The 22,669-nt window shown below is 39.1% G+C and overlaps 1 protein-coding gene across 2 annotated transcripts in view; it reads right to left on the bottom strand.

Moving 5' to 3' along the window:
- Positions 1–5,122: 5,122 nt before the first annotated feature.
- Positions 5,123–22,669, bottom strand: part of LOC126417847 (chromatin assembly factor 1 subunit B) — a 42,595-nt gene continuing 25,048 nt past the window's right edge. For both annotated transcript variants that reach the window (XM_050085149.1, XM_050085150.1), the window contains exons 6-8: positions 16,040–16,300; positions 7,119–7,340; positions 5,123–6,912 (exon numbers count right to left, since the gene is read on the bottom strand). In XM_050085149.1, the coding sequence (XP_049941106.1) occupies positions 5,997–6,912; positions 7,119–7,340; positions 16,040–16,300 (1,399 nt within the window). In that variant the 3' untranslated portion in view covers positions 5,123–5,996. The remainder of the gene's footprint in view (positions 6,913–7,118; positions 7,341–16,039; positions 16,301–22,669) is intronic.

Here is a 22,669-nt window from a genome sequence, read left to right as displayed (position 1 = left end):
GGTACCTCAGACATCAGGCTATTTGTACACAGTAATGGCCCGTGATTACCAGATAGCGTTTGGTTAGCGGGCAGCATCTTGTGAACTGTGGCTCGTTGTGCATTTGTTGCGGGGCAGGCGATTTTTCCTTGACCCCCTCGTGGTTATTAAAGTTCTGAGTGTTGATTTCCCGCTAGGCTGTGATTTTATTACTACGACAGGACTTATCTTGGATTACGGTCGAGAGAACTTTTATTTCAAGTTGACATCCTCCATACGGTTTGCCTTTTGTCAGTGTGCTCACATGTCAGGTATTCATTTGGTGGCAGCCGGGTACGGGAAGTTCATGTTGCAGCAATTTCCTCATGTACTTACTGGTAAATTAGATTTGATGAAGAGTTGAATATCAGATCCAAATGACAGATCGCATTCCTATTACACAATCTCCCTACCGCCTGGCACCACTGAAAATGAAGGTATTGCACCAGGAGGTAGAGGAAAATGTTGGCTCAAGGCATTATCTGGCCATCAAAGTCACCTAATGTTCCCCTATTTTTCTGGTGAAAAGTCTAATGCAGGAAGAGTTAGACCTGTTGTTGATTATTGTCTTTTAAATAGCGAGGCGATACTTGAATCGCCTCCCTGCCCTTCTGCACCGTTTTACACAGTTTGCTGGGGCACAGTATTTCACTTTACACTACCTCAACCAAGCCTATTATCAAATTCTCTTGTCAGAGGAATTGGAAACTGACGGCATTTGTTACGGATTGGGACTTACATTAATTTAACCAAGTTCCTTTCAGGTTGTCCACTGGAGCAGCGGTCCTTTCACGTTTGCTCAATTCTGTTTTAGCTGATATCCAATTCCAATTTATTTATAATTACTTGGATGACATCATTTACAGCAAGGTTTTTGCCGACCATCTGGAGCACCTCCGCCAGGTGCTGCTAGGTTGGAGGGAGGCGGACCTAACTGTGAATCCCTCTAAAGTTAATTTAGTGTTGTCCGAGATCTCTTTAGCTGATGAAGTTCACGTAGACCATTGCAGACGTGGGCTACTGACAATTTTCGTCCTCCTACATCCAAAAAGGGAATAGCTCAGTTTATCAGGATGATAATTTTTTTTCGAGAGCTCATTTCAGAGTTTGCCTAATTGATGGCTCCACTGAACTTGGTGTGTAAGGCAGGAAAAAGTTCAAATGGACCAAAAGTCAGTAAACTGTCTGTGACACCCTGAAGTGTGTCCTCAGTAACGCCCCGAATTTTGATTTACCCTTTAATTTACAAACTGATGCTTAAAATTCGGGAATAACAACCATGTTGCTGCAGGAACAGGAGGGGGTTGGTTGGTTTGAGGATTAAAGGAACCAAACTGCATAGGTCATCAGTCCCAACAGGAGGGGGCAGTGCCATCCTACTGCTTACACGTCACATGCTTTAATGACCACAGAGGCCAAGTATTCAACCTACGAACTGTCCTATACAGCAGTGAAAAAATTTAAATTCTACCTAGAGCACCGTCAGTTTGGTTTAGAAACTGACAACCAGGGTCTTTCATGGGTCCTAGCAAGTCCCCGTAAAACATGGCACATTGTGAGGTGGCCAGTATGCATTTCATTTAAGTTCTCAGTAAAGCATATGACAGACAGCGAAAACCTCATCACTGATGCGCTGAGGCATGTATCTGAGTCTGGTGACGAGGAAACCTCTGTTCTGCGAATGTTAATGCAGTCTTGACTGAGGTGTCAGAGTTGTTTGGTGATCTTTGATCTAGGTTGTTTAATAAACAGTGTCTTCAATCAACTTAAAAGGGAATTTTGTATGGGGCGATGGTGAATGGATAATTTGTTTGCCTCAGGATCTCAGTCCCATCATCTTTAAATATTACCAGTAGTCTCTGTTAGGTGGACACTTATAAGACCATACGCAAGATTAAACAACATATGAGGTGGCACTTGGTCTACAAAGATATCAGGATGGATGGATGGATGGACAGTACCAAATGGCAAAACTAAGTTTGGGCCATAAGAACAGATGGCCGATTTCCACCGGCGCCAAATGTCTTATGGAATGTACTTTTATTATTTCAGTGCCCTTCCATGGACTTGAACTGCTATATTTTAGCAGCAGTGGAAGCCTTCTCATTTTTTGTATGGTCCCTGTCGAGCAGTGAGGGTACTGGAAGAGCCAGTACTAAACTACTTGGTAAAATTATTTCTCTCTCTGGTCTGCTTCACTCTCAACAGTAATAACGTCTCAGCCTTTATTTCTCATGAATTCAACAGGCTTTGCTTTTGGTATAGCATTCATCAAGCAACTACCACCATCTATTACCTTCAACCGTCTTTTGCGGAAAGGGTTAACAGTAACATTACAGTTGCTCTTATTACTGATTACTTGGAGGTGACATCGAAATGGGGCTGATCCCTGCCATGGTTGAAGATAGCCTTTAATATCATAAGGCTCAAAGCTGCCTTTAATACCGTAAGGCACGAAGCTCATCAAGCTGTACTGGCATCCTCAACGTGCGCCCACTCTGTACATTCACCACTGTCCAATTTGTGGGAAATAACAAGACTTGCATCCTGATCATAAACATTCCCCAGGTTCTTCAGCATAATTGTCAGAGGACAAAAGCAAACATTAGGGCCCATAAAAGGAAAGCAACACATTACAGCTGTGGATGCTGGAATGCCAGTTTCAGTGTAGGCGAGATGGCGTATTTTTGTAACCTCGGAGGTTGTGACAAAGGGGGCAAGGTCTTCAGTAAGTTAATGCCACGTTTTGTGGGTCTGTGGCACATCCTGGAGGTCCCCAATCTGGTCACGTTGCGAGTGAATGACGAGGCATCCGACCATGTGTGAAGGGTACACAAGTCAAGTTAAACATGCTAATACCACCTGATTTGTTTTTGTTTCCCTTACTGACATCCCTCTCCATGAGTTCAGTTTACCGGGAGGAGGCTGAGCCATATTCTGAGTTCGACAGCTCGCACCCGGCAAATTGAGCAGGGTGTTTGCTGATTACAGGGTCTTTGGTTTTCTCTCTGGAGGAAGAGGTGAAGAGGGCTGTGCAAAAAGGAAGAGGGCCGTCAGAACTGGGCAGTTATGGTGGATGATGTGTCCAGTAGAACATAAGGGTTTCCTGCAGAGTAATTTGTCAGCAATGCCAGTGCAGCTTTTTTCTAGTCTGAGGGTTGGCTGCTGGAGTTATCAGTGCAGGACAGTGTGGCTGTCAAAACGCTATGCTGGGATAGCCTAGTCCTTCTATTGCTATACTTGTTCTCACAATACCCGTGTTCCTCCCGGAGAATTTGGCGCAATTCAGTGAAGCTCAGCAGTCGTGTCCCCCTCTGGACAAGATGACCGGAATGCCTTCACCAGAGGATTTTGCCAGGCAATGAGTCAATGCCTTCTTCATGTTCTTACGCTGAGGGAAGAGCCTGGTTCTGCTTCCTTATGTTTAATGTGAGTGACATCTGTATGTTCTCAGAGACCCGTCTCCACTGCCTGCTGTTGGTTCTGTTTGAAGCAGCTTGGTGCTGGCCTGCTTGGTTTTTCAATTTATATTGTGCTGAATTTTCATTTAATGTTATTTTGAAAGATCTTTCAGTATGTTCTTGACTCTCCCGTGAGGAAATTGGCTTACATTCTGAGTAAATGTTTTTAAAATTTTTTGTTGTCCAATTTAAAGTGGAGACTTATTTTGGTGATTTAATTTTAGGGCTTCTGTGCCTAATTCTAAGTCACATCTTGGCCTTTAGAAAGAGAGATCCATTTTATTTAGTGGCACTAACTTGTTTCTTGCAGCTAGTTAGTTCTTTCATTCCCCTTGGGATACTACAACAGCCTCTACAATAAAAGTGGAATTTTTTATACGATGCTTGCCTCTGTTAAATATTATGTAAACTGTGCTACAAAAAATTCCATGAGAACAACTGAAGTTCATAACAACCTGCAATTTGATCATTAAGCTAATAACAGGCAATTGGTACATCTTGGGCTGTGGATGCTAGTTTAAGGCTGCTTCTGTCATCATTAAGATTGTGCTGATACTGGTTTTGAATTTAAGATACTAGTAATTTTGATCCTTAATCAGTAGCAATTCTGGTTAAAAGAGTATCTCGCTTGAACCTGTTAACTTTAACCAGCACCACAAATCAAGATTCAGTGGCACTACAATCTTAATATTTGTTATTGGATTACTTTTAGAGTTGGGGCAAAAGCTTTAGTTTTACTTAAGATGTTCACTGCTTAAAAGAGATTTTTGTATATGTTGTAGTCCACTGCCTTTCCCTTTCTGGGGGGTGGCAGCAGGTCCCAATGAGTAATGACTATGGGTGTGGCATCTGTTGTGCCATCTCCAGGTTCATGCCCTGACCTTATGTGGGGCTGCTCTATTACTTTATTCTGATTTTCAGGTTACAGTGTGCCTCAGAGTGACTTTCAATGTAAATTATTAATATTTAATGGCTTGATGAGTTGTAATTTTTTAAAAAAGGACTTTAAAGAATATCTAAATTGTTTCACTTTTGGCGTTCCATATTTAATGATTTTGTAAGGGTGAAACCTTAATTTTTTTAGTTGAACCTTCCATTGCTGTCGGTTAAAAAACTGTTTTAAAGAGTACTTGGTAAGAAATGATGTTCAATAGTTTTCCCCTGTATTCCTCTAGGACGTGATGGTTTTTGTCGCCCTAAGATACTGGCTCTTGTTGCCTTTGTCCGTCAGTTCATTAGGATAATTATTCCCTTTCAGGTTATATATGTTTTTTATTTGCCTTGTATAGGTTAAGAAATCAAATTGTATCTAATATAATGAATCTTAATAAGAAAGGAACCAGGAGCCATGAATGCTATAGCATTTTCCGACGTTACAAAGAGCAGGCAATGACTGTATTGGCAGCAATGCTGGAATCCAGACAACAGTGAGTCGCAATTCTATTGTGCATGTTCATCTCCTCCAGTGCCCAGATATACAAGAATGCCCTTAACCGTCAGACCTTCTGCCTGCTGGGCATACGTCATATGTATATGCCTGTAGCCTTTAGCAGAAGGGTTAACAGTGGTCATTAAACGTACATATCTGATGAAAAAAGAACACCCTGACTCCAAATATTGTTTTATATTTTTTGCGACATTTTTATTGCCTATTTCTAAAAATTTCTGTCATTGTAAGTGGATGCTCCATAAGAAGCATTTGTTTATACATTTCTCTTATAAAATTATTAACATCTTCAATCAATGTCTTTAGTTACAAAATCTGCCATTAATAAAATATATTTTTAAGAAATGTTGAACACTTTATTTCTGGCTAAGTAAACCCTAAGTTCTCTCAACAGCTGATGTATTTTAAGCACAGCATATCAAGGTGTGTTACAGTTAGAAGAGTCTTAATACTGAAGCTAAATAAATACATCATTTGATTCATTCCTTTCCATCAAATGAAATAATTAAATTAAAGGAAAGCCAGATATTTTCAAAATGTTAAGATATAATAATGGCACATTCTCACACTATAAGAAACGATAAATTACATTTATATCTTTTCAACTAAGGACAATGCAGTATTGCAGTGAACAGTAGCCATGATTATATAGTATAGTCGCTTCTAAATAATATATTGTAATAACTATTACAAAAGGTATTTATACAAGGTAGGAAAGTCCAACATAAAACAGTTGCATAAAAGTCTGAGAAAATTATACCTAGCAGGTAGCAAAAGACTGACACACACACAAAGGTAGAAGACAACAGAATTTCCAGAGGGTGCCTCTCCAGCTGATGAAGGCAAAAAGGATATACAAGAAGAGAAAGAAACCTTCACTTTCACGAATTTGTGTTTCTACCATGTGTATGTCAATGATCTATCTGCTATATAGATGCCTTTTCTATCTTCAAACAAGTTTAACCATGATAAATAGAATGGTTTTATTAAATATACAATTTCTGCACCACACAAATAACTAGAGAATAAAAAGCAGAGCATTAACACACAATCAGTTTCTGCACCTTATGTTACTGTATAAGCTTCTTCCTTATCTTAGGGCTTGACAGAGTGATGAGCTGGACCCGCCTAGGTGTACGTCTGTTCTGATCATTGCCTGGAGTTAAATTGCATGGGGTAGTAGCAGGGGGTGGTGGAGAATGAGCCTGAAGTGCTTCTGTTTTCCCATCTTCTAGCTGCTCTTTCTTCTTTTGGGTGACACTTTTTTCAGCTGTACCCTCATCACTTTTTTCAGTTCGTTCATTGTCCACAACACACATTTTCTCTGTCGAACTTCCAGATTCATTTTTTACTTCATGTATTACTGCACTCTCAACTGTGCTGCACGCTCGATCATTTTTACTGGAATCACTATGGTCAGCGTCACTTTGTGAAGCATATTTATTTTCTTTCTCTGAAATGGTGTTTGTTTGGTTAGTGTCAACCTCCATGCAACTGGATTCCACTTCCTTACCTTGAACTTTGCCCTCCCTCAAAGTACTGGGTTCCTTTGTTCTATTACAGAGCACACTCGCATCAGCACTTACATTAGACTCTCCGTGTGTGTCACAGAGAAGTTCAGAATTACTGGAACTGTTTTCTTTTGACACAGTTTTACACTCAGCCTTCAATGTTTTTGAACTATCACCAGCTTGACACTCGACACTCTTACCATTGGCACTTCTGTTTGACGTCGCTGTGGTACCTTGCCTTCTTTCTGTAGGCTCCTCTATTTTACAACTTTCTTTTCCCTTCTGAACACTTGAAAGCTCACTACTGTTCTCACCAGTCTTTTCAGTTGCACTATTCTGTTTATCAGTACCATCACAGTCACTACTTTTTGCTTCACTTGGTCGATAAACTTCACCAAGCTCCCCAGGTGTAAATGTTATAACAGAACAATAACCATCAGTGCTTGATACAACGAGAATTTGACCGTCTTCTGACCTAAAGCATAAAAAATAAAATTATATGAGTATAAGGACAGACTGAATATTTTTTTTTATATTATTTAGCAGAACATTTTGAACAATTTTTCAGAGGTTACTATACGCAGACATGACAACGTACTTTGAGAGTATTCATTATAGCATGCTAGTTCTTTCTGTTTAATGTATTAATAGTTGGTTATACTTCAAACTTTGATATCTTACCATGATACATCTGTAAGTCTTGTATAATGTATATTGGAAATGAGAGCAAATGGTTCAGCCTGCTGCGTATCATAAAGCATCACAGAACTCTGTGTTGCAACTGCTATTACTATCCTGTACGGGAGTGCAAAAACAGAATCTCCTTCATGAAGCTGAAATAACACAGGGCAGCATCTAACTGCAATAGTGTACTGGTCAGGTGAAGGCAAGTATAACACTGGCCTGTAAAGAAGATAAAATATGTAAGCTTTCACAAAAATAAAGAAAATATTACAACACAAACTACACGACTAAACAAGATCAATGAAATTAAGAACATATGCTCAAGAAATATTACCCCTCCCTTTTGCATGGTCTCTTTTACAAGAACATTTATTGAACTGCAGTTTAAAAGACCATACAGAAGCTAATGTATCCCATAAGCTACTGTAAAGTTGTCTGCACGTGGTCCTGGCTTACCTCCCTACAACATTTGGACTGAATTACACAACTAGTTATAGGAGGTCCTACAATTTAACGTAGATTCCAAAATGTAATGCAATACAATACATACACAAATCGTTAACAGAGAGGAAAGAAACAGTAATGACAGAAATTAACAGAGGACTGGCTGTGTACTCAACGCTGACATTTAGATTTGTAAGCTGACGATTTACTTCACCAAAGTCCTGGAACTTGTCCCATTGTAATAAATAATGTTGTAGTGAAAATCTTCATTTATATCTCACATAATAAGACTAAAAAATTACACAAAATGAGAAGTTTTTTTGTATATTTTCAATATTCTTCTGAGATTTATCTAACAAACGTCTTATATGTCAAATTCCAGTTGGCTTTATGGGAACTTTGATAATACTGATAGATTTAATCCTGAGTTCACACACAATAGTGATGACACAGACAATAAGTTATGCCTCTCTCGACTTAAGAATGAACTAGCGTGAGTTGGACAATTCCGCACAAATTACAATTTCAGTTTCAGACAAAAGCTTGAAGGGACACTAACTACAGAGTTGCTGTACATGCAGCTCAATGTAAACTGTCTGACTTCAAAACCCACTTCAAGACCATTATCACCTGGATTCTCCTCCCAACAATGGCATTTCTGAACTGCACAGGTGAGAAATCTCCCTGGAATATTCCTTCACTCCCTCAATCTCTCTCAGTTTAAACACCACTAGTCCCTGCTTGCTCCTGTTCCACAGCATTTCACCTGAATGCCACCCCACACAACCTAATATTACCTTGTGTTGTTCTACTCCAGCTTTAAACACTGCAACACAGTACCTCATATTTTTAACCTTTCATCTTCACATTTTTTTATAATAATTTCAGATTATAAATGCACATGTTCTGTCAATCTATTGTCAATATAATTATTTGAAATTTTGTAATGTAAATTTATTGCAAATAAAAAATATTGTTTTAAAGAAATTTAGTAGACACATTGGCAAAAATCAGGATTTATGCTATGTAAAACAACAGTTTCTATTCAGAGATAAGCTTCGCATGGCACTAACATCATTGGTACGTGGGAGTGCAGACAAAGGAGTTTGAAGCTGACAGTGAGAAAGACCAGACATGGGTAATGATGAAAGCACATGCAAACCTCAAGTCTATGAACTTTGTGGTAATAAAATGTTGGGCAAGAAATTATAAAAATTATGAGCAATAGTATGCCAATGGTCCTGCCACAATGGTAACACTGGTTCCTGTCAGATCACTGAAGTTAAGTGCTGTCAGGATGCACTAGCACTTTGATGGGTGACCATCCGGTCCGCCTAAGTGCTGTTGGCACGCGGGGTACATTCAGCCCTTGTGAGGCAAACTGAGGAGCTACTCGATTGAGAAGTAGTGGCTCCAGTCTTGTTAACTAACATATATGGCCGGGAGAGCGGTGTGCTGACCACACGCCCCTCCAAAACAGCATCCAGTGAAGCCTTTGGGCTGAGGATGACACGGCGGCCACTCTGTACCGTTGGGCCTTCATGGGCTGTTCAGGAGGAGTTTAGTTTAGTTTATGAGCAATAGTACGGGCCACACTACAATAATTATTATTTGAGAAGAGTTTCAAGAGTATTAAATGTGTTTCCGTCGTACTCGTGATATTAATAAAGCACGTGTAATTGTTTTCCATGATATTAGAGTTTCATTCAGTACACTTCCTGAACGAAGATCTACAGCTTCAAATTTTGTCAGTGTTAATATTTATCCCTCGTAATCACTACTGACAGTAGTACCCCATTCCCATCATTGTAATAATGTAGTGCCACCTAAATGAAAAAAAAAAAAAAATTGCAGTTTAGCAAGATGCCGAGTTGCAGATAGGCACAACAAAAAGACTCTCACAATTAAAGCTTTCGGCCATTAAGGCATTCGTCAACACACACACACACACACACACACACACACACACACACACACACACACACACACACAAACTGCAGTGCACATTGAGAGAGTGAGTGTGTGTGTGTGTGTGTGTGTGTGTGTGTGTGTGTGTGTGTGTGTTTTGACGAATGCCTTAATGGCCAAAAGCTTTAATTGTGTGAGTCCGTTTGTTGTGCCTATCTGCAACTCAGCATCTCCGCTATCTGGTGAGCGGCAACTTTCCTTATCATACTGTTACATTCCATCCTGGATTTGGCACTGTTTTATAGCTGCAGTTTAGATTTATGAAAGAGGCAGACAGCAAATCTTTAATTTTGGTACACCAGAGAAAAGTTTACAATTTAACTGACAATGTTGATTAGCTTTTGCAAGTTTAACTACTTTCGTTACCTTTTAGGCAAAAAAATTTATTTGCCTGGCAAAATAATTGTAGATAATTTATTTCAACAGTGTTATGTAAATTGCAGTTCAGCTGGTGAACGGGGTGGGGGGGCAGCACCTATGTGCTTGTCAAAAACTTAGTGCTTCTGCTATTCGATGAGTGGTCTCCTTTAATCCAAAGTATTCACTTAATATATTACAAAGATAACATGGATATGCCCATGAAATACCATTAGGAGCATTCGATACAAATATCACCATCAAATGATTTGTACGAGCAGATTCATAAACAAATGGTAGTGAGAGACTGGTTGAACCTGGAGGGAACTAAGCCAATTGCACATTTGATAATGTTACTTTCGGGTGGCAGGTTGCATTGTGTAGGAAAAGCAGAACTTGACTATTTCCTTTTTTCATTTTGGCATTGAAAGAGCTTAGATATTCTTTCATAAGACTACTCACCATCCACGCCTTTTTATTGCTTCGCCATGTGACTGAAAGCTTACTGTTGACTATGTTTTTGAAACAACATGGTTTGTGCCGCCTTTCCCATCACCAATGGCTTCTCCATTTCACCTAACATGTTTCCACACAGCAGCACAGTGAATCTTTCCTTGAAAATTTATCTGCTGGTGAACTTCACTTCGAATTGCTCGCAATTTTGAAGGCAGCGTGCAATAACAGTCCTGTTTCATCGGCATTGAACACCCCTTTCAGGTGATAATTCGCAATTAAGTTGGGACAGTATTGTCTTCCATTCTCTTGCTACAATTTCCTGCACATCCTTAGCTTCTCCACACCCTTCATTCCACATGACTGTGTGTGTAGCTTTGAACCTGTCCAGCCATCCTGCGAATGCCTTAAACTCTATAATTCCAAGCTCTTTCGTGACTTTCAGAGACTTATTCAGCAACATGGATTTAGATAAAGGTAAGTTTCTTGCCTGTGCACTTATGAACCATTCCACACTATTTCGTTAATTTCTTTTTCATTTCTGGTCTTCTTCGCCTTTCTTTTCATCTGCCCGTTCCCTTTCATCCATTCGTCCCAAATCTTTTCCTCGTTTCTTGAAGTCTCATACATTTGTGTTTTACCGCATTTGAAATGCAACATAATTTCGTGCACAGATAGTTTGTCTTTCTAACTTGCCTTGATTACATTAATCTTTTCATTAAGTGTTAACGACACATATAGTTCATTTGACATCAAGTTAACATATCTCTTAAAGTGCTGAAACTAGCAGAAAATAATGACCTTGCTGGGTAAAACCATTATTTAACAGCACAATACCCACCTCTTTTACTGCGCACATTGCAGCAGAGCTTTGGTAGATGTGCAACAATGTTCCTGTAAGTGCCGGCGTGCATCAATAATGAGGAAAATGAGAAAGCTGACAGAGTGCTGACGAATGAACCGTTTCCTGCGTTTAACTTATACATTGTTGCGCAGAGCAGCATGGTTTTAGATCCACACCAGCAGCGTCACGCTGCGCTGGATCTATTTTCATGGTTTTGCCCCACTTAACAAAGGCTTTAAAAGTAACATTCTTGTAGAATCATGAATAACTAATGAGCCATAATATAGTAGTACTGTATGGGCTCTTTTCCACATTATACAATGAATTATTTAGTATGTTCTAAGATTTGCTTTCCGTTCCCACATTAAGAACATTCCGCTTTATACAAAAAAGGTCAGCATATAAAAGTGCACTGAAAGTGTCAGAACTGAAATACTTGTACGGTTTGGGCAGACTTCTGAATTATACACGTGCCGATTTGAGCAAGTCTTACTGTATTTACATAAAATCGAATATTATAGTGTATACTGTTGTTAAACTAATGCAAAAGTATCAGAACCTGCGAGAAAATGCGAATGTTAGTAAAAAAAAAAAATGTTTGGATCCAGTGAGAGACAATCCAGGAACAATTCTATGACTACTCATCATTGCGCTATAACTGACCATGACTGATTTACCACCATATTTTGCCTCTTATCACCTGCTGAAAGCTTTAATCATAGGTATGTTATTACCTGACATTTAATTATAACAAATTGTACCACATACAATGAATTTTTGGTGGATTCTCAATGTGCAATTGCCATGACACGGCAAATTTTCATAATAAGCAAGTTACAGTAAGTCTTTAGCTGCCAATATGACATTTCACATCTTTCTATTACAGCACATCACACAATTAACAACGGGGTTTTGAGAGATCCTCAATTTAGTGGTGTTTAAAAAGCACATATATTCACAAGTGATTTCAACTGAAAACCTATATGGCATCTTGGGACTTTGTAGCAAAGAGATATGGCATGCCTGTGATAGAAGTGGCTTTCTTCCATCTCATTGGCCTACTTTCAAATGTAGATCAAGAATATCTGACATGCTAGATATTGCTCTGCATGTTCGGAAACACTCCACGAAGTGCGTTTTCCATACTATGGGATCAGAAACTCTGCATATTCAATGCTTGAATGCATGGTCCATGTGCCAACACCTTAAGGAAAAATACATAAAGTTCTCCAACATTCGCAATGCCACAAAACCAAAGTAAGTAATAAAGTAATTATTACCAAGTTTCAAGAACATAAAACCTGGTACTATGACATCAGTGGTGAGAGTGGGTTAGCTTTTTTTTTTTTTAATAGCATATGATGTCGACATCAAAATTCCTATGGAGAAACCCTGACAGTTACATTACGTTCCATTGACAGTTTGTGTGAATCTCCTCATATGAAATAAATCATGGAATATTTTGACGTTCCAAGCCATCCAGTGAGAAATGGCCTTCCACCGATTAAGACTGGCAGCAATTTGACACAATCACACTCTTCATTTATTGGCATAAAGATAGTCTGTTACTTTCAGAATCAGTATGAATCTGGTATAGGGCTGTGAGAAAGTTGAATGCCTGCTGGAACAAATGGATCTCCATGGGCGATAGAAGGTAGTGTCTTTGCAGCGCTGCACTCACCTAGTGAGTGCACCATCATCTCGCCATGTGAATGCACTGGCCAACAGTGTCCCTTGAAGCCGGCATAAATATTACTGCACCTCAGCCACCCAGTCAGTCATGTACTTAGTCTGATAGCATTCGTTGCTACCTCCACCATACTACTGACTACTCTTCTATGACTTCAGACCGATGACCGTAGCAGTCTGGTCCCTTTAATCCCACATCTATGACTTCATTTTGGTATTGGTTTTCCTCTTTGGTCTCCATCTGGATTGTGGCCTGTACTTGACCTTTTGACAGCGCAGTGTCGAAGGTTCGCTGCACTTATTTGGTGCTTAGGTTGCTATTGCCTTGCTCTTGTTGTGTCAGGTCCGCCATTCAGCCAGCCCAGTTACTATACTTCAGTGTGGGTTTGAATCCCGTCCACAGGCAGTCTTCTCGCCTTACGTCATCACTGTTTCGCTCCGCGTTTCTGACGTGTGCACCGGTATCTGGCCACTAGCAGATGTTTCAAAGCAAGCCAATTCAGCCTGGATCTCATGGAATGAAACAAAAATATTTCCAGCATTCACACAAACCATAAATAGATTCGAAGAGAATGGGAAAAAAGTGAACATCACTGTCAATCATTCTTGGGCAAAAGTTTTGCAACTGGAAGATAACCAACCTATCGTCAATGCACTGATGTTACAACAGTGGATTTTTGTTTATTCCTAATCTTTGTTTTACTGTTTGCTTTGTTTTGTTTTCATGACAAGCAGTGAAGGTTATCTGAACATTTGGATGTATTCCTCTAAGTTTTCTACAAAATAAAAAAAAGTGAAATATCTTAAAGAAAAAGCCTACACTTCATATGATTATGAATGCAAAAAGATGAAATACTTCTTTAAAAAGACTCGTTATATTGAAGGAGTAAATAGAGTTTTCTCATTATTTGGTACTTGGAAAGAAAGCAAGGCGAAAATATAAAGGCTCTACGTATTGCTTTCTTGAAATTTTATGTCTATGTGGATGGGTATATTTTCTCAAGCAAATACATGTCAATGCTTGATTTGTTTGGAAACACCTGTTCCTATTCTGTTTTTAGCTATGTGGAAAATTTAGCATATGACCTTTGTTAAAAACACTTGTTAAGAATTTTGCTTTGGCAATTAATCACTGCCAGTTCCTTAATGCTAACCCTATATTCCAACTTTTTGTAAGACTGACAGTATCTCATAACATTTAATATTGGGCTAAGTGACATTACTTTAAATCCATTGGTGTCTAGTGTGAACTGACCTTTATGTGCAAACAGCATGAAGGTCTGTCCACACCTAATGTGTGGAGAAATATCCATCAAATGTGGTCAGTTTCCCGGTATCATCAGAATCAAACATGTACACAACTGTAGGGTCCATTTATTCAGGAAGCAAATTTGCAAACTTCATCAAAGCCTATTTTTTCCCATTAGTCTAGAATCATATAATCTAACATTAAGTCTAAGACACCACTTCTTTAGAGGGGCAATTCAATGTACTTTCTACAAACAAGTGTTTGAAATTGTGGTGGATAAGAAAACATGTCACATAATTCTTGACAGACTGTCATTCTGAAATATAATCTCAGAGCTGGAGAACACCTTTGTTAAAATTTCTGTTTCTGCACTACAATCTCCTGATTTGTCTATATTTTTATGTGAAGACAGTTAATGAGTTATGTATTATGCTCTTTTCAAATCTTTCTTTTTTTACCTATTAGTTTATCCATGTAACATTTTGGTATTATAAAAATACAAGCCCTCAATTTTCTGTCTAAAAAGTGATCAGATAAACTTTTTATTCCCTCTTTTTATGAATTTCTTCCATTGCTTTAATCATTTTGAGCACAACAATAGGAGTATGTGCTATTTGTAGCTAGCAACTGGGACCAAAAAATCTATTGCATTCTGAAAACACTTTAAAAAACACTTTTTAAAAAGACAGCACACTGAAATTTTATTAGATCTTCAGCAACTCTGCCGATTATAGGCCCAAAGCTATCACCTATATTATTTAATGTATGAAAGAGGATCTGTAGGTTGATTGCACCTGGGATCTCAGGTAACATTAACTGTGATTTGTTGGTCTGTGATAATTAGAAACAATCTCTGAAACCACTGTGAAATGGTGATGATCGAAAAATAAAACAAAAAACAAACACCATCCAAACAGACCTTGAAGGCGCAACAATACCGAGCAGCCCCCAGGTCATCCACAGACTTAAGGTGTCACTGGAAGTGTGGATGTGGATACAGAGGGGCGTGTGGCCAGCACACTGCTCTCCCGGCTATTGCCAATTTCTGTGACTGGTGTCGCTCCTTCTCAATCAAGTAGCTCCTCAACTGGCCTCACAAGGGCTGAGTGCACTCCGCTTGCCAACAGCACTCAACAGACTCAGATAGTGACACATCCAAGTGCTGGCAAGCCTGAAAATGCTTAACTTTGGTGATCTGATGGGAACCAGTGTTACCACTACGGCAAGGCTGTCTGTCGAGGTTTGAAAAAATGGCAAGGTAGAAAAAAATCATCTTGTGTTATCATCAGTTACATCTGAAGTCATCTATCCCTCAGTACTATGTCCTGTTGCCTTTTTTTTTTTTTTTTTGTTTGATCAGTGAGGCTGCACACAAACTTTTAAATGGAAAATTATTCAACAACCTCATTGTTGTTACTATATCTGCCAGCAACCCATTCAATTCAAATTATTGAAAGCAAACTACACATTAATCTGAAACTTTGCTCTGCAGAGTAATAAGAATTTTACTTTTATGCATAATGTCACAAACTGAACTGTGATGCCAGTTTAAAAATTTACCATTTATATACCAGGCCTTTCAGTTAGCGAATTATTAAAATGCAACTTGTAATGTAGCAGGGAGAGTGGTTCCTGGCCAAAGCTGAAAAGTGCAGATAAAGCAGTAACTGGTGTTTGTATGTCTCTTGAAATTGGTTTCACAGTTTCTCACCTCGTCTACTCTACAGTAGAATATTAACCGAAATCCACATCACAATTTACAGATGTACACTTACTTCCAAATAGTTTTAAAGCTGCAGTTTATGTGACTACATTTAATAAGCAGGATTATTATTCTTGCATACAAAATGGTAAAAAAAAAAAAAAGAAATTAAACCATGTAAATTTTTAGATTAAAAAAAATGAAAGATTTACCTGTTAAGTGAGCACCTTGTAAAAATGTAAGTAGCATTGAAATGTTTATCGGTGTCTGGTATTTCAACAAAACCAGAAGGAACTATCAGAAGTTCTCCATCAGGTGAAAAGCACAGCCTCCGGAAGAAAGATTTCAAAGTGTCATCATGAAAAAGTCGAACTGTCTTTCCCTCGAGTTCAGATCCGTCTGGAGCAGGCAGAATTGCCTTGTTTATATGGTACATTACTTTCTTTGAGTTCAAGTTGTATATCCTACATGATCTGCAGACAAAAGGACAGCAACTGTAGCATGAACACAATTATACAATCACTTTCATGTTAATGGAGCCATGAACAAAACTGAAAACTAAGTGAGAAAAAGTGAGGCAACAGAAAGATAAAGAACTAAAAAACAAAGCTATTACTAACTACATTGTTTAGTATTTCAAGCACACCTGAGTGATCCCCAGGTGTGCTCTTACAAATTACAAGATTCCAGCAGTATGTGGGAACATTGTGACAACAAAGAACATCACTGGCGGTCGAGTGAGATCACATGCGAGCGATCTTCGACTGTCACTTCGCTTAATGACTTCTGAGTGTGCAGACATATTGTGCTTAGTAAAAATAAAAGGTGTGCTCACTAAGATTCTGGTCGTGTTATTATACATCCTAAATCTCATCCATAGTGAAGCACCACATTGGAAACCCAATGTGATACGAACACGTAATCCTCTGATGGCTTGTTGAGATGGGACTTGAAAACACTGCTCACACATGGCAGTGCTTTACTGACGGCATACACTTCAAATTTCTGTTCTGTTATACTTGCAACTTTGAGCATGTAACACTGACCTCATGGGACCAATCCCCTTTCCTGATGGCTATTTCTACATCCTCTCACTGATTGACCACATCACTCATTGGGTAAAAACAGTACTGCTTAAAGATACAACAGCCGAGTCCACTGCCAAAACCTTTGGTGACATGCATTTCGTGCTTCAGTTGTTCCATGTCTATAACAACCAACCAAGGTGAGCAGTCTGAATCTGCCCTCTTCCTGGAACTGTGCAGCATGGTCGGCACCCATCAATTTCAAATGCCAGCCGATCACTCACAGAGTGACGAACTCATCGAGCAGTGGCACTGCGTCTTAAAGGCGGCTCTCATGTGCCACGGAGGATTTTGGACAGAGGCATTACCACAAGCACTACTGGGAGCACATATGGACTACAAACGCAACCTTGGAGCCTTACTCACTGTAATTTTGTATGAAGTACTACTTAGCCTGTGTACTTTCTGTTCCAACAACATTTGACTACGCCTCCAGATATCTGCCGGACCTAGTATCAAGAGTTAAATGACACATCATTCACCCCTGCATTCCTCCCCCTATTCTGCACTTGGTGCCTGAAGTTTTCCTTCAGAAGGTTCTAACAAATTGTGAATCTATGATGATGTGCAATCCCGAATGGCTGACATATCCTGGAGTTAAGCCTTTGTATAAGACAGGAGATAAAGAAATATTAGCAAACTTACATCCAATTTCACTTTTGCCTGCAGTCTCAAAAATTTTAGAAAAGATATTCTACAGTTGTCACCTTAACCATCTGGCCACAAATAAAATTTTATCCAAGTCACAATTCTGATTTCTGGCGGGTTCCGGGATTCATTAGACAATCAATTACAGGCTACTGGTATATTTCATGATCTGTCAAAGGCATTTGACTATCAGTCTTAATATCATTTTAAGTAAATTATAATACTGAAGTGTAACAGGAAATGCTGCAAACTGGTTCAAATCACAATATCTGACAGAAAGCAAAGGATGTCAATAGGAAAGAGACGTGTATTAAGATAACAGGCATCATCCAACTGGGAACCAATAATATGTGTTGTTCCCCACGGTTTCATTTTAGGGCCATTACTTTTTTCATGTACATATCAACGACCTTTCATCAATAACATTACGAGATGCCAAGTTTGTTTCATTTCCAGATGATGCAAACATTGAAATAAATAGTTAAGGTCACCTAACGAAATTTTCATTGACACTAATAAATGGTTTCTACCCAATCATCTGTCACTAAACCTTGAAAAAAACATACTATACGCAGAAAAGAATTTGTAAAAGATTCTCTGCCGGTATGTGCCTAAAATATGACGACAAGCAGGTTGAAGAAATTGACAGTGTTAAATTCTCCCAGCTTGATAACAAATTGAACTGGGAAGGGCATACTGCAGAAGTGCCTAAACAAATCTTTATTTGCTATGTGAATGATGTCAGACATAGGTGATATAAAAATAAAAAAGCTAATATACTATGCTTACTTTCATTCCATAATGCCACAGGATTATTTTCTGGGGTAACTCATCAAGCCAACCTACAGTTTTCCAATCCCAAAAACGTGCAATATGAATTATTTGTGGTGTAAACTCCAGAACATCTTGCAGAGAGGTGTTTAAGAACTGAGGATACTGACTATTTCTTTCCAATACATTTATTCCTCAATGCAATTTATCGTTAAAATATTTCTTTTTTTTTTTAATTACTATTAAAAACAGTCTTGATCACGATTTAAATAAATAAATCGTGATCAAGACTGTTTTTAATAGTAATTATTTATAAGACATTGATCACTGCTGTTCCCGTAATGCATTCAAAAGTAATTCTTTTTTTTTTCTTTTTTTTCCCCCCAAACCAACAGCTTAGTTCATGGAATCAATACTAGAAATAAGACTACCTTTCATAAAGATTTAAAGCCACTTATTTTGATTCAGAAAGGTCTCCACTATTTAGCAATACAAATTTTCAGTAACATGCCAGCAGCCATAAAAAGTTTAACAATAAAGTTCAGTTTGAGAAGAGTCTACAGCATTTGTTGGTGACCAACCCCTCAGACTCCACTAATTAATTTCTTAACTGAACCAACTGATCTGTGTACATTATAATAATCACATAATGTGAATATTGCATACAGTCTGACACCTGTACCAAATTTGTGCAGTAATAGAATCATTTTAAATAAGTTCTGTAAAATATATTTATTTTATTTGATGATGCATGGCTACAATAGCCTAAGAATTATCAAATGTACTTACATGTATTGTACATTTAATATTTGGTGTCAAGTTTTTTATCCTTTTAAATGTAAATACGCTTAAGTCTTTCTTTTTTTTTTTTTTTTTTTTTATTAAACCTATTCCACATCTACAAGGACAATTTCATTTGCCGATACATTAGCATATCTGTTCTTATTTTGTAAAAATTTATCATGTATTCTTGTTTTCTGACATGTTCCACATTCCAAAGGATCTTCTCACTAGGGATCAATTGGAACCAAAGTACATCTAATCTAATCACACAATACAAACAGCCTCACAACCCCCACACTTGGGTCCCCCACAAGGTACTCCGACAGAAAAACGGTACCCACGACATATTATGATGGACCCTCTCCTCCTCCCTCCCCCCCCCCCCCCTCTAAACCAACCAACATATTATGATATGGGAAACCAGTGACAGTGTCCATTAATTGTCTTAAGCTGCCATGGATCCAGCAACAAGCTTTACTTCATAATGTTCCCTGCCAAGCTTTCCCCTACCTCTGGACACCCTCCCACTGCCAGTGACGAACCCCAGCATTTGAGTTCCCCCTTAATGTCCATGAATTTCTCCTGGAAGACCAAGTTGATCTTTAACGACCTCTTCATTGGGGGACAGCAATCTAGGCCGTAGACAGCTCTACTGCCTATCACTTCAGGAAAACAGTTAAGATACCACACAATGTTGATACCGCCGCTCTCATCTGCCACTTCTGCCACATCTGCCATCACTGCTCCACACCTGCACCCTCCCAATCATGCATCCTCAGCGGCACCATCCGGTCTTTGTGAATTCTCTGCCACCTCTGACACTACCACTCACACATTTTGGCAACCCCTACTGTGTGGTGGCGCACTTTCACAACTAGCAACTGTACGTCCACCCTGAAGGTAATGTGCCTGTTGGATCCATATGGCACCCGGATGACCTCTCCATCTACACTTTGCCTCATTGCCCCCACCCTCCATGCATCTCCCCTCACAGTACTGCCCACTATGGAGGGGAGGTGCGGGGGGCCTCTGTGGGAACTCTAACAACGAAGAATGTCACTGACAGTCAAACTTGCAAAATTACAGACCAATATCCTTAACATCGGTTTGCTGCAGAATTCTTGATTTCCGGAAATAATTTGGCACGGTGTCCCACTGCAGACTCTTAATGAAGGTCTGAGCATACGGAATAGGGTCCCAAACTTGCGAGTGGCTCAAAGGCTTCTTTTGTAAAAGAACCCAGTATGTTGATCTGATGGACACGGTGAGCAGTAATCTGGCTGCTTGCCGATGACACTGTGGTGCACAGGAAGGTTATCACTGAGTGACTGTAGGAGGATACAAGGTGACTTACACAAAATTTCTAGTCCATGTGATGAATGGCAGTTTGCACTAAATGTAAAAAGTAAGTTAATGCACATGAACAGGAAAAACAATTCTGTAATGTTCAAATAAAGCATCTGTAGTGTGCTATTTTGACAGTTAAGTCAAATATCTACGCATAATATTAGAAAGCTATTTGAAATGGATTGAGCATGCAAGGACATTAGAAGGGACGGCAAAGGGTTGACTGATTTATTGGTAAAATTTTAAGAGGGTAGGTCATCTAGAACGGCGATCACATGCAGACCACTAGTGCAACCCATTACTAAGTACTTCTGTAGTGTTTGGAATATCCACCAGGTTGAATTAAAGAAAGGATAACGGAGGCAAACGAAAAATTTTTTGAAAAACTTTTTTTACTTGGATAACTGATCTTTATAGATTTTTATGAGCTGAATCCAGTCTAGCCTTAGTTTTTTGTTTTTTTTTGTTTGGTATCACCCATAGTTTTCAAGTAATATGCTTTTTATTTTATAGTATATAAATCATATGCTACATGGTAAAAGTGGAAATTAATGAAATGCTTTCTTACAACATAACCATTAGTGAAAATAAATGATAATTAAATGGACACCCTAGCTGCAACCAGGCATTGATATACTTCATTGGGGACATGTTGAAAATCTCTGCCCCCCACCGGGACTCGAACCCGGGATCTCCTGCTTACATGGCAGATGCTCTATCCATCTGAGCCACCAAGGGCACAGAGAATAGTGTGCCTGCTGGGACTTATTCCTTGCACGCTCCCCATGAGACGTACATTCCCAACATGTCCACACCACTACATTCGCAGTGCGCCTAATAGATGTTTGCCCATCATACTCATTACTCGTGGAAGATTAATCTACCAAGGCCCATACGAATTCGGGCACAGCGTGTGCGTTCGCACAAGAAGGTCAATGGCCAGGAAGCCATATTTTAACTATATATGACAGTGCGAACGCACACTCTATGCCTGAACTCGTACGGACTTGGTAGATTAATCTGCCATGAGTAATGAGTATGACGGGCAAACATCTATTAGGCGCACTACGAATGTAGTGGTGTGGACATGTTGGGAATGTGCGTCTCACGGGGAGCGTGCAAGGGATAAGTCCCTGCAGGCGCACTATTCTCTGTGCCCTCGACGGCTCAGATGGATAGAGCATCTGTCATGTAAGCAGGAGATCCCACGTCCGAGTCCCAGTTGGGGCACACATTTTCAACATGTCCCCAATGAAGTATATCAACGCCTGGCTGCAGCAAAGCTGCATGGTCATCTACGGTAACTGTTCTTTCGGGAACAGATACTACCGTCATATATAATTAATGAAATGCTTTCTTACAACATAACAATGGTTTGTATTTATAGTAAGCTACTTAAAACAATGACATGTGTTTGAGAGTTTCACTTGTCAGCTGAAATTTGTTTGTATTTTCTTTTTCTTTTTTCTGTGAAGCTTCTTCTGTAACTTTTTCTTTGATGAGTTGCTTGCTGAACTTCTCGGTGAAATGACCAATCATACTGGTGTTCCAGCAGCCTTGGTAGCATTTTTCATCACTTTAATGTCCTGGTGAAAACGCTCTCCTTGCTCCTCATTAACATCTCCATATTGTCCAGGAAGTAGTCAAGGTGACTTATAAAAAAGTGAATTTTCAGGGTCATTAAACATCGTAAAGTTTTAAACTTCTTTAACATTGTAGCTATAACAGAAACATATTGTGGGTCTTTTTCATGTCCTAAGAACTTTGTAACGACTTGCTTGACTGATACCTATGCTTCTTTTGTCATTTAAGGTCAGTGTGGATTCAAAGTTAACATCAAACATCAATTTTCTAATGTCAGGTCTGAGAAAGACACCTTCTTTTAGTGTAGCTTCTGAAAGGTGTGGAAACCTTTAGGCAAAGTCTTTACAAACTGTTTCATTAGGCCTAACTTTATATGTAGAGGCGGTAGGAGTACGTTTTTTGGATCTACAAGGTTTTTGCGTAGAACGTTCTTCTCACCAGGTTTTACTGACTCCTTCACAGGGCATATCTTTCTCCCTCCATATGACAGGAACAGCAAATCTAAAGGCTTTTTTCTCCTTTTTGCACCATTTTCTCAGATCTTCAACACACACATAACATACCTTACGCGGCATCCAAGATTTATCTTGATCACCAAGTTTAGATCCAAAGTATGATAGATAA

This window comes from Schistocerca serialis, chromosome 1, assembly GCF_023864345.2.
Source record: "Schistocerca serialis cubense isolate TAMUIC-IGC-003099 chromosome 1, iqSchSeri2.2, whole genome shotgun sequence".
In the NCBI taxonomy this organism is placed as follows: Eukaryota; Metazoa; Arthropoda; class Insecta; order Orthoptera; family Acrididae; genus Schistocerca; species Schistocerca serialis.
The sequence above is the reverse complement of the archived record's forward strand: the minus strand, read 5'-3'. Positions and strand labels throughout refer to the sequence as shown.